This window comes from Panthera pardus, unplaced genomic scaffold, assembly GCF_024362965.1.
Source record: "Panthera pardus isolate Hobbes unplaced genomic scaffold, ASM2436296v1 HiC_scaffold_26, whole genome shotgun sequence".
Taxonomy (NCBI): Eukaryota; Metazoa; Chordata; class Mammalia; order Carnivora; family Felidae; genus Panthera; species Panthera pardus.
The window spans coordinates 40257344-40270201 of record NW_026526832.1 but is presented as its reverse complement, the minus strand read 5'-3'; the positions used below and the strand labels follow the sequence as shown (position 1 = coordinate 40270201).

General features: G+C 64.6%; 1 protein-coding gene across 1 annotated transcript in view; it reads left to right on the top strand.

Annotated features, from left to right (window-relative positions):
- The window catches only part of TPO (thyroid peroxidase), a 41913-nt gene that overhangs the window by 28563 nt on the left and 492 nt on the right, over window positions 1-12858 (top strand). Inside the window, exons 13-15 of the mRNA XM_019435840.2 lie at window positions 3011-3142; window positions 6705-6804; window positions 11859-11982. Coding sequence (XP_019291385.2) covers window positions 3011-3142; window positions 6705-6804; window positions 11859-11982 — 356 coding nt within the window. The remainder of the gene's footprint in view (window positions 1-3010; window positions 3143-6704; window positions 6805-11858; window positions 11983-12858) is intronic.

Here is a 12858-nt window from a genome sequence, read left to right as displayed (position 1 = left end):
GCCTCCTCTCGGAACGCCCTGGGACACACTTGTCGCCCGGCTTGCGCACCTGGGCATGTGGGCGCCCCCAGGTCACCTCCCATCCGTTCGTCCAGCCTGGCTGCTGGCAGCGGTGCGGGGGGAGGGGCGCGAGCGCAGGTGAGGGTCCCCGAGCGGCCCTGCGGAGGAGCGGGCAGAATGGCCGTCTGCAGCGGATGCCTGTGTGTGGGTCCCTGAGGCCGGGGACTCCTGGTGACCGCAGGCCCGCTGGCTGAGAAGTGACCCACAAACCGTGCGTGCACCCCACCGGGCCGCGGCGGCCGGGGAAGCGATGCCGGAGGCACGCAGGCTCCGCTCATCGGCCCACGACCTTGGCCACGACTGCCCTGGGAGGAGCCTGGCGACAGGCAGGGAGCTGCTGACGGCCCAGCGGGCACAGGGGTGCAGCCACGCAGGAGTTTCAGTTCAGGAAGAGGAAAGCGTTCTGGAGGTGGATGGAGGCCGCGAGAGCGAGCTTACGGCCACGGAAACGCTCGGCTAGAAGTGGTTCACGTTGCGGACGTTTTACCTCGGTGACGAAGATGCGGCTCCGGTCTCGGAGGCCAGCGGTGTCTTGTCCCGGAGGGCTGCGGTGGTCACACAAGAGAGACTGACGGAGACCGTGAGCGCCAAGGCCAGGCTGCAGTGCGGCCCTGTGCACCTGCTTGGCGAGGGCCGGGGTCTGGGAGGGGCTGCGATCTGGGAGGGGTCGGGGTCCCCGGAGGGGCCCGGTGGCTGGCCCCAGAGTCGTGTCCAGGGAGAGCCCTGAGGAGCAGTCGCCAGAACAGGAGCAACCAGGTGAGACCCTGCCGGCTCGGGGGAGCGTATCGCCAGGCCCAGGGCTGGACCGGAAAACCCCCGTGCCCAGATTTGCACGAGCAGGGCGTGAGCGGCGAGGCTGGAGGACACCCCGCGCCTCATCGGACGTGGTCGGGGGGGAAGCCAGAGCTTTGCCCTCGAGGTTCACAGGAACCCACGGTGCCGTGGGTTACACCCTTTTTGCCTAAATACCTAGACGTTTTACGTGTGGATTCAGGCGGATGTTAGCCCTCGTGACCCCAGAGCTCTATTCCTGACGTCCCGCCTCACACCCATCGGGTGTTTCTTCTTCCTTAATCAGCCGTCTGCCCGGCGCATGCCTGGCTCGTGCTGACCCCTAGCAGTGAACGTCACTCGGTTCTGAACCCCGGTGGGGTGAACCCGGCAGCCTTCGGGGGGCGTGGCCCGCCGTGTGGACACAATTCCTGGCTCACGGTCGCCCCCGGGCGCCCAGAGCTCCCGAGTCTGGACCTACCTGCCCGGATACCAAGACCCTGGTCGGGCGGGGCGGCTCTCAGAAGCCTGCTCCCGGTCTAATGATCCTGCCCCCCGCTGGCCCGCGCCCCCGCTCACCCTGCCTGGGCCGCCTCAGTAGCTTTGTCATCTGCCCCCAGACCAAGGGCTTCTGTGACTCCGCGTTTGCAGAGGCGACCTGACCGAGGGGGGTCACCCGTCTCCGTGGCTTCTCCGTTCCGGTTAGTCACAGGCACAGCGAAAGCACAGGCAGATGCCCAGCGTTACCAACATAGCGAGTCCAGAGCCGGCGGGTTGGATTTTGGTGCATCCACACCGGGAACTCTCGTGCTGAATAAATTAGCAGTGTGTCCACTGACGTGAGATACTGTCCACAGATTCACCCGGTGAGATGCACATCACAGAGCAGCTGCACAGTGGGAACCCGCTTGGGGCGAGAGGAGCCTGTTTGCAAATACTTCCAATGCCTTCGTGAAGACGACGACTCATTAATCTCGGTTTCAAACTTGGCACAGTGAGACCGGACGAGGAAGGAGAGGGTGTTAACCTTTTATTTACACGACCTGTGTTTTGTCCTCCTGCGTTAACAATTAAGATACAACATCTTTAAACAAATTCCGGAAAACTCGACGCGGTGCAGCCAGTGGTAGAAATGTGCTATTTCTGTACGTGGTGTTTTTCACCTGATCTGTGCCCTGCACTGTGAGTTTCTAAGTCAAGGAAAAAACAGCCTTTGAACACAGTGCAGAGAGTGCTTTTCCTCGTGGGGTGAACTGATGTGAACGTCAGAGCCACCTCTGTCCTCGGTGAACCACGGCGGCCACGGCTGCAGGGAGGAAAGAAAGGCTTTCCTGAGGATGCGGTGCCCGGGTCAGACGAGACACGCACTCTCCTCGCCACTCAGCCCTACTTTTCCACCGGCCCATCCACACGAAAGGCTGGTGGAAAAAGCGAACCTAGAAATTAACTGCAATGAGACTCTCGTGAGGGCTTCGAAGTCGGGAATCAAAGTGGATAAAACGCGGGGTGTCTGTGGCCCTTTGCTCTGTTGTTGCCCAGAGGGTGTGTGATCCATGAATACGAACCGTGGCTCCTGTGTCTACTGGACAGGGAGCCCCGGGTCAGCACCCTGAGCTCGGGAGGGGGAGACGCACCTGGGCAGGTAATGGTCCAGGAATCTAGCACTAGGCAAGCCTGAGACCAGCGTGGGTCTGTCCCACACGTTCCGTGGCTTCCCCGGGGCAGGGAGAGCAGAAGGTGCAGGTCCCCAACCTGGGCAAACATGTCCCTCGAGATGCACACCGCAGCCCTGACCCCTGGCCCCTTGGATGTGCATAATTACACCCGTTTACACGTGGGAAGAGCCCAGCTGGGGGGAGCCCGCACCCTCGACCTCCATGTCAGGAACAACCCCGCCCCGCACGCCCGGCACACAGCCTGGTCGTGCTGGGCAGCGTGGTCACAGAGTGGCCGACCGGCCCTTGAGCTGACCTCACAGGCCGACGAGAAGAGAGCAGGTGCTCCCACAGAGGCTCCCCCGAGAGGGACACGCCCCACAGGGCACTAGGGGTTCTCGTCTCCTCTAGGCAGCAGTGTGGGGGGCCTGCGTCGCGCCCAGGGTGAGGACCGGAGCTGGGGAGGGGACGCCACAGGGGGCCGGGGGAGGAGGCGGCGCCTGAGCTCCGTGTGCTTTGTGCAGACGTGAACGAGTGTGAAGACGCGGCACAGCCCCCCTGCCACCCGTCGGCCCGGTGCCGGAACACCAAGGGCAGCTTCCGGTGCGAGTGCACAGAGCCGTACGTGCCGGGGGAGGACGGAACAACGTGTGTAGGTGAGTCCCGAGCGCGTCTGCAGTGCACCTTCCGGAGGCCCGCAGGGTCATCCTGCTAGATGCGTGTCCCGTGACGTCCTGTGTGCGCTCCCGGTGCCGCGTGCGTGACTCTGGGTGGGAGCGGGGACCAGCCAGTACCGACCTCAGCTTGGCTGCGGGAAAGACACGACACTCGTGAAGGGCGAGGTAGCGTGGGGGCACCGTCCCTCCTCTCCCGGGAGCTTCCACTGTGAGGCTGGCATCGCGTTCCATTCTCAGTACGGAACAGAGAGGTCCAGTGACTTGCTGGGGGTCACACAGCCACTCGGTTGCAGATCCAGGTTCCTAACTTGGCGCCTCGCCCCCGTGAAGGAGAATCTGCAGGGACAGATTTTGTTCGGGTGGGGGCGGGGCACCAGGCCGACGGAGCCCAACTGCAAATACGCCCGGCCACACAGAGCGGGCTGCGGGGGAGGGGAAGCAGCCGGAGGGCGTGGTCAGGCTGGGGGGTTCCTGCAGAAGCAGCGAGTGTGGGGGCGGGAGGGGCCCCTCGCTGCAGACAGACTCCAGGCGGCACCCTCGTCCCCGAGTGCATGCAGCAGGCACCGCCCGGGCGCCCACATGAGGCGCAGGGTGGCGGGGTGGCGGGACCCTGCCGTCCCCGGCTTGTGAGGGGTCAGAGTCCCGTAGGGGAGCAAGGCACGAACCCACAGTCTCACAAGCCGCGTAGAGCCCGCCCTCGTGGTAAGTGCCACAAAGGGGCACGTGACGTGCAGGTGTGTCCGTGAGGACACTGGCCCGCCCAGGGGTTCAGGGAGCGTCTCTGTCACAGCGGGGTGCAGGCGGAGGTGAGGGGTGGAAAAGCACTGCGGGTGCCAAGGCCCTGGGGCAAGACAGTGGGGATGATTGGGAGGAGGGGGGACAGGAGAGGCGGTGAGGGCAACGCGGAGCAGGCCCTTGTCCCCTTATGTCCCCGTGTCGGAGGGCGGGACGCCTCCTCACACCTGCGCCCCAGGAGACGGCTGCCGTGGGCCAGGCCGAGGTGGCGGCAGGATGTGGGCGTTGCGACCAGAGGTGGACGCGAGGGGCGAGGGACAGGGATGTGCAGGGAGCCTAGGGCGCTCCGCAGGCGGGCGGTGCAGGGGCCCGGCCAGCTTTGGGACCAAGACGCCCATCCTGGCGCCCGTGTGTTCGCTGAGAGCGGCGGGCGCGCTCACGGTTTCCGGTCATGAGGGCCGACTGAGGGGCTGAGTGCGGGCGGGCGGGTCGAGGCCCCGTGGACGGTTCTGAGAAGCTGTGACTCGAAGGGCCCCCTGGACAGGAGCCAGTCCCGCCCCCACACGCCGCCCGTGCAGAGCGCTGGTCGCTCGTGCCCGGCCGACCGCGTGGTCCCATCGGGGAGCCTCACTGGGCCCGGAAGCGGCAGGCGGGGCGTCAGCCGCTGGAGGGCGTCAGGGGCAGGTGCAGGGAAAATCCAGTCCCTACGCTCTGGGGCCCCGGCACCCCGCTTTCAAGGCGAGGGCGGCCCCCCACGGGAGACACCCCCGTCACGCCACCCTGAGGGATCTCCGTCCCCGACAGCCACATCCACGTGGCAGGTCTTACTGCGGCGCGGGCACCGGGCCTGGGCCCTGCCCACGGGGACGCGTCCCGCTGCTGTCGTGGCCGGGTGTGTGTGTGTGCCCACGTGACCCGCTGTGACTGCCTCCGGCACGCTAGGAGCTGTCTGCTCCGGACGCCCCCCCACCAGCCTCTCCGAACGATCCTGTCCCAGAGGGTGTGCTCTCAGGCGGAAGGACCCCACGTGCGCACGTGTTCGGTGAGGCGGGGGCCGGTATCGGGAAAGACGGACTCTCACCTGGGTCACTCGGCGTTGTTACCCCGTCCTGGGTGGGTGGGGACAGAGTGCAGACGTCCGTCTACCAGAGGCTCCCCCCTCGCCTCCCCGTGACGCGGCCCCCCGCTCCCTGCGCCACACCCACTGCCCACCGGTGTCCACGACCACGTACAGGCTGAGAGACCCCAGGTGCCACGGGAAAGCTGGGCCACCGGGCACGCTCACGTTGTGGGCAAAGGGCCCTCGTGTTGGTGCGTTTTGTGCACGATCGTTAATGGCCACACGCGTGTGCGGGCTTTCCCCGCATCAGGGTAGGTGAGAGGAGACCCCGCGGCAGCCGCACGGATCCTGGGACGGCATCTGGAACCCAGTCGTGCTCAGCTAGCTCCGGGGTTGCTTTGCTCGGAGCCCTGGGACGGGGCCCTGTGCTCGCTTGCCTGGTGGCCCCGACATCCAACACACACGGGCTGGGCCGGACCGCAGACCTGTCACCCGTCCTGGGGGCTGAGTCGGGGATCCGGGTGTGGGCAGGGCCGTCCCCGGCGGGCCCGTGCGTGGCATCTCCTCCCCGGTCCTCACCTGGTTCCCTGTGCTGTCTGCGTCCTGATGTCCCTTCCTCACAGGACGCCCGTCAACGGGATTGGGGCCCGGCCTCACGACCTCGTTCGACCTCAGTTACCTCTTTAGGCCCATCTGCCTGCAGCCGCTCTGAGGCTGGGGACAGTGGCGAGGCCGGGTGGACATCAGGCAGGTGGGGTGGGGCCCCTCCCACACAGGAGCTGGCTCGACGCAGGGTGACAGGCCACAGACCGCGGCGGATGCGTCTGGGAAGTCCATTCTTGGCCATTTTAGAAAAATCAGTGGGATCGGACGAGTCACAGGTCCCGTGTGTCTGCTTGGCCGGCACGGAGCCCAGCAGACCTGGGATGACCCACACGTAGGCACAGGACCTGCTCCCACACAGGAGCCGGCGGGGGACGGGCAGAGACACCCGCGCCCTCTCTCCCCGGCAGGCACATCCTGGGCAGGTGGTGAGACCCGGGAGGCGACGGGTCTGGAGAGGCCACCTGTTCTCTCCCCGCTTCTGGGATGGGGAGGTGGAAGTCAGGTGTGGGCCGGGCACTTCCCGAGTCCCGTCACCGAGCCCTGCACGTCCCCGGCGACTCCTTGCAGCCCCCTCCTCACCCCCGTCCAGCCACGGCCCCTTCCGGTCTGCACCCATCAACCCTGCTCGGTTTCTTTGCCGAATGAACAGCCAGCCCGTAGCTGGGGCGCCTGCTGTGTCGGGGCCCCACGGCTCCCCCTCGGGGCTCCGACCACGGAACGGAGTTCAGCCTCCACCTGCTTCTGCGAGAAGGGGCACCGAGGGCTCGAGCTCGTGGTGTCACATTGCACCTCCCCCCCCCCCACCTGCCCGCTCGGCCCCTCTGTGAGCGCAGCACGAGCACGCGGGGTCCCCAGCACCTCTCCACGGGGCTCACGCGTCTCTGCCTGTCGGTCCTGGCGGGAGGGCCTGTTTCCTGGAAAAGGGCAGGCGCCCCTGCGCTCTCCCCAGCTCTCCCTGCACCTCACATCGGGGGGAGCCCGTCTGTGGAAATGGCTGCTTCGGGCAGATTTGTGCCCCCAGGTGCACCATGCCTTCGTGAGCAGAGGCGGGCCCCCTCGGGACCAGGGTGGGCTCGGGCTCCCGGGCACACCGGCCGCACGCTTGGCAGGCCGGCTCGCTAACCCGCTCCTTCTCCTCAGACTCCGGGAGGCTCCCCAAGGCGTCCTGGGTCTCCGTGGCGCTGGGTGCCCTGCTCGTCGGCGGCCTGGCAGGCCTCACCTGGACGGTGGTTTGCAGGTGGTAAGTCCCCGCTCTTCCGCCGAAGGAGGCCATTTCCTCCCCGCGGGCAAGGCTGCTGTGTTTCAGGGGCCAGGGTAGAGGGTCAGTGCCCCAAGCCCTTCCGTCCCCAGAGCTGTTCTGTACAAAGCATTAGACTTCCTGGTTCTTGATGACGCTTCAAACAAGGAAAGCGGGACAATGGCCCTCACGCCCCGGGAGTCAGGTGTCTGTGGGCGGAGACCCCGGGGATGGGGTTCTGGGAACCTTACAAGGTTTCAGGATGCTCTCTCGGGAGCCGAGATTCGCCCCCCGCCCTTGGTTTCTCAGAGAACAAGGGTCCTGTCTTCAGCCACGTCCGCCACTCCAGGGCCAACTCCTGGGAAGTTGGGAAGTTGGACTTTTACGCCGAACCTGGCAGCGTGGTGGGGCCTCAGAGGCAGATCTGGGCGTCTGTGCGGCGGACGGGTCCGCGCCCCTGAGCCGCTCTCACTAGCAGCTCTCAGGAGTCAAGCTCAGACTCTTGCTGAAGTTTCTCACGTGCGTAAAATGCACGAAGCCGTTGCTCGTGCCGTCTGGCCGCCCCCTCCACACCCGCGTCTGCCGCACCTCGTCCACCACTGCCTCCTGAGGTCTGTCCCTCCTGCCGCTCGCCCTGTGGCCCCCGAGGCCTGGCCCCACGGCCCCCGCGGCTCCCGCGTTGCTCTGCGTCCCTCCCGTCTTCCAGCGATGCGGTGACCTCCACGCGTCGGCGCCTCCGTGGCTCCCGCCACGTCCCGCCACGTTCAGAGACGCCTGCCCCTGACCTGAAGAGGGACATCTCCCCGTGTTCCTACACCCTGCAGAAGCAGGTTTTAAACAGCCAAACCTCATAGCCACCGCAGACAGGGGTCACCGTTGTGAGGCCACTGCTGTGCTCCACGGGTGTCACCGACCAAGGCCAGCCACAGCCCTGCTTCTGTCCCGAGCAGTTGAGGTGAAGCCCCCCCTAGCGTGACGGCCCCCCTCCGCCCATCCCCCCGCCGAGATGCTCTGGTAGACCCGGCACCGTATCCTTTAAGCTCCAAGACCACCTGTGCCTCGACTTCCGTCCCTGAAGAGTTCACTGTGTGTCTGGTAAGTGGTTTTTAAAGGACACGCTTTGCAGCAGATTCGTAACGTCTGACAGAACTAACGTTTGCCGCGGTTCAGACGATACCGCGAGGGATTCCTTCGGGTCACCGTGAACAGGAAGACCCAGACATCACGGGTCACGCGGGCCGGTAAATTTAGCTGCTACCTCGTCTAACTTCTCTGTCGGTCGCCTGAGTCCTTGTCATAGGCTGACGTGCGTCCCCCGGGGTCACACGCTGAAGACCCGACCTCCGGTGTCTCGGAACGTGACCACATGTGGAAGCGGGGTGGCTGTGGATGACACTAGTTGAGATGAGGTCATGCTACAGTGGGTGGTCCCAACCCAGCAGGACTGCCGTCCTCACAGAAGGGGGATGGGGACAAGGACGCACACAGAGAGAGGCCGGGTGGAGACGAGGGCAGAGATCGGGGCGTCTACAAGCCAAGGCTCTCCAGCCTCTCCAGAGGTTGGAGCGGATGGTCCCTCACCAGCCCTGCCGACATTATGACCTCGGGTGTCTACACTGCAGAACAGGGAGAGAACAGATTCCCGTTGCCCAGTCCCCAGGCCGCGGCACGGTGTTACTGGAGCCCCAGAAACTCGTATGATAGTGTCGGTCTGTCCGTTTCCGGAATGTGTCACTTGTCCAGGCTGGTCGGCCGTGGAGTAGCCGCGGGAACCCGGGGGGCTGCGCGGGGCCGGGGCCTGTCCTCCTGCCCCTGCCTCCTCCTAGTTGACTCTGGCCCGACTGTGGTCGCACCCTCAGGGCTGTTCTGACTGGTCACGGACCGCTCACCGCCCCCCACCCCCCGCTTACCTGGCGGGGAGTCCCTGGAGTCGGGTCCACGGAGCGTCTCCAGGTGTAGGACAGCGGGGGCGGGAACCTGTTGTGAGAATCACTTGCTCTTAGAGGCGCGGACGCTGGCGTCAGTACCCCCGCAGCGAGCCGCTAAGTCAGCGGAGCAGTAGAAACTCGAGGGCCCGTCAGCAAACACCGCCAGACGGGCTGGGCGCCGCTCCCGACCTGCCAAGTGTCACGCAGCGAGCAGCCGACGTTCCGTAATTGAGCGCGAACGTGCGATTTTGTGTTTGCGAACATCGCCGTTAAGACACCGGCCCTGGTCACTGGGTTACGCCCGTAGCCCCCACACCAAGAAACTGAGAGCCGTCGGCCCCACGAACACCTTTCCGGGGAAGTCTGGGGGGAAGCATCCCCCGAGCCTGACGGCCGACTGTAGCCGGGAGAACACCTGAGATCACTCGGCCGAGCGGCTCGAGGCGGATGCTGACTTGCAAACGGGACGGCAGTTCATGCAGGAAACGGGCTCAGACCACGGCCGGGGTCGCCGTGGGGACCGGGCAGCCACACCCTGGGCCACGAGGGGTTGCAGACCTGCCACGCCCAGAAGCGCCCTTTCCACTTGCGGGGTCCACTCCCCTCCACGCCCCGAAGGCCTTTCACCTTTTACCTGAAACTGCTTTGGTCGACAGCTTGAATTTTCCCAGTTTTCGGTCCTCCCTGCGAGGGGGGGAGGCTTGGAAAGGGGGAGTTTGTTCTCTGGATTTGAACCCACACAGGGAACAGAGGGAGGGGGCTCAGCTCCTGGTGGGCAGCCCTCCTGCGACGTCTGGTTAGCGGGCGCTCAGCGGGGGGAGAGGGAGAGTCCGGCTGTGCCCACACGGACGGCTCTGTGTGCACGATCCACAATCGCCTGGCACCTGGGCCCCTGCTTCCCGCCCAACCCCCGCCGCCAGGCTGGGTGGCCTCGCCTGGCGCCCTCCAGCATGCTGCGTGGTTTGAGCGAGTGTCGCGCGTGGCGGCTGGCCACACGCCTGGGACGCCTGTCCTCCTGTCTTGGCCTCTGCTCCCCACGGAGCAAATTCAGTGACTTCCCAGAGGGTGTAGGCACGGGGCCTCCTTGCCTCCGCTCCAGCCGGGCCAGGGGCCGAATCCGAGGCTCCGTCTCTGTCCCGCACTCCCCTGGGCCCTCTGCAGTCCGGACACAGGGGACCCAGCGGGAACAAGTGCCCAGCCGGCTTCCCAGAGCTTTCCTTCCAGGAGACCAGACGCCTTCACCCACGCTACCCCAGGGAGGGTGGACCCCCAAGGCTTGTTGCTGTCATGTCCTGAGTCCTGGAGACGTCATAAGTGACCGCAGGAGTGACGGGCTGCCATGCGCCGGGCACAGCTGGCGGGTGGAGGACGTGTCCGAATGTCCTGCTGAGGTCCTCACTGACTCACCATCAGCGACACTTCCTTCCTCCCGGATGGTCGACACTCCCCACGCTCTCGCTCAGGTCCTGGGGACCCGCCCGCCACAGGAGGAGGCTGGGCTCGGAAAGCCGCGTTCATAGCCTCATGCTCCTGTCTCTCCACACAGCCGGCTTCCTGAGAGCCCGCACCCACCTCCCGCCGCCTCACCAGTCCCGTCTGCCCCCACGTCCCGGGAGCAGGACCCATGAGCCAGCTTCCCGCTCGCTCCTTACGGAACGCGTTGGGATCATAATTCCGTGACAAACAAAAAGGAGGATGGAAAGGGAAACAGTCCGCTCTAATGCTCTGTCCGCAGAAAATTCTGTTTTTCTTCCCCTGAAAACCTGTTTGTGAAACTACTCGTTCCGAGAACATGAGGTCTGACAAAGGGAGTTGGTGTGGTGGCCTGTGTGTGGCCGTCGGGGGGTGTGAGTGTTCTGCACACGCGTGCACACGCATGTTCCCACTCTGAGGTGACCGCAGCGACCTTCTAACGAAAGGACCGTGTGAATCGAACCCACCACCGCCTTGTCCCTTGAGGCCTTCACGGCTGCCCGCGTGCCCAGCGCCGTTAGGCAGAAATGGGTTGTGGGACCGGAGCTCCAGTGGAAATGGCAGGATAAACACAGGACACAAACGGAAGGCTGGCGAACGGGGAGGCGGAACGCCCGGGGGCCCGGGGCAGGTGCCGGCGAGAGGGTGTCTCTGGGAGCGGGCCTGTCTCCGTGGGACCTGCGGTTTGGACAGGGGGCTGTCCCACGCCTGCAGCCACACATCCCAGACAGAGGGGTCCAGAGAGCACGGCCCCTCCTGGCAAGTGCCAGAGGGCACCCACCCGGCGGGAGAGCTGGGCCGTGGACAGAGGCGGAGGTGGTGGGGGAGGGGAGGTTGAGGCACACAGCCTGTGAGGCTCGTCTGCCCAGGTCTCTGGTCCTTCTGCCTCTCAGCCGACACCGGTCCTTCCTTTCCCGGCGCCCCAGGCTGCAAACCAAGGTGGCTCGGCTGACGTCTTTCTTCATATCCATGTAGACGCACATCACTGGGACCGGCCCCTCCTCCTGGGGCCACCTCTGTGCCTGAGGGCCCAGTGCGTCCTGTGCTCACGTCCATTCGTCCTGTGGCATTTCCTAGTTTCCCTGTGACCCCTGTGCCCCTGGCTGCTGGGGAGGGTGTTGGGTCCCACGCTGGGGACGCCCCTGCTTTGTGAGGGGGGGGGCCACGGCCAGGACTGGCCCCAGCAGGAGAGGCGCACACAGCGCGTCGGAAACGGTCACGTTCAAACGCAGGGCATCCTCAGTGAGCGTGAGAATTGTAACGTCAGTGGGAGTGGGGGTCTTGCCCGTAATCCCAGTTTTCCGCGTACGGATTGTGAGTTTCTGAACGCGTTTCTGCACGAATTAAAAGTGCCGTCAGATAGGGGTGGCGGCACCGGGCTCGGGTGTGGTGGCTGCGGCCGCAGGGCTGGCACTGGCCCCGCTCTGTGGCCTCCTGACGTCCCTCGTCTGACTGAGGACAGTACAGGCCACGCTGTGCGAGAACGTTCTCGTCGCAGTAATGCCACCAGGCTCCTCCCCTGAGAGGTCGGGGTTGAGGGGGGCTCCCCGGTGCTCCAACACTCCCTCCAGTCACGGTGGCAGCACGGCGTGTGGGGCGGGCCCTTGGGGTCCCTGTGAGGAATGACAGTCGTAACCAGTGTGTGCTTGTCCACAGGACACACGCGGGCCGCAAATCCTCACTGCCCATCGTGCAGACAGGAGGAGCCTGCCTGCCGGGTCCTGGAACATCCCCAGAAACGGGGGCGCAGCCTGGTGCCTGCACTCGGGGCGCGGGGCAGGTGGGTGCACACCGGGCGATCGTGGGTCCCCGCATGGCAGGTGTTTCCGTTCCGACCAGGAGGTGCTCCCCACAGCGCCCGGTCCTCCCCATTCTGCACCTGCCTGTGTGTTTTCTCCCACAAACCGCATTTACAGGAGAATGTGAACTAGTGAAACGTTAACCTACTTTTTAAAAAGCGAGGGCAAATTAGAACGAGTGAGCCAGAGTGGAAGCCGTGAAACGCTTTTGTTGTGCCAACTGAGGCCTGACGGCGGGCGTTCACCCCAGGTACTGGCTCAAGACGCCGCCAAGAACAGGAGCTGAAAGGAAACGTTGACTTCTACACGCACTTTTAAAAAATGTTTTAATGTTTGTTCATTTTTGAAAGAGAGAGAGACAGAGCGTGAGCGGGGGAGGAGCAGAGAGAGAGGGAGACGCAGAATCCGAAGGGGGCTCCTGGCTCTGAGCTGTCTGCACAGAGCCCAACGTGGGGCCTGAACTCACGGACCGCGAGATCATGACCTGAGCACAAGTCGGATGCTTAACTGACTGAGCCCCCCCGGGTGCCCCTAAATGTACTTTTTAAAAAAATGGAATAGTTGTAAGTAGCATCTAGACTTGTTTTTTACTGTTTTTACTCTGTACGTGTGACCTCAACAGATGCATTAAAAAGTCACTTCTAGGGGCGTCCGGCTCGGTCAGAAGAGTGTGCGAATCTTGATCTCGGGTCATGAGGTCGAGCCCCACATTGGGTGTAGAGATTGCATAAACATAAATAAGACTTTTTAAAAACTCACTTCGCACCCCTGCACCTGTCAGACCTAGGCGGTCGGCGGGCCCTTGCAACAGCCCGCTGTCCTGTCCCTGGAGATGCTCCCTGCACACCTGGGCCCCT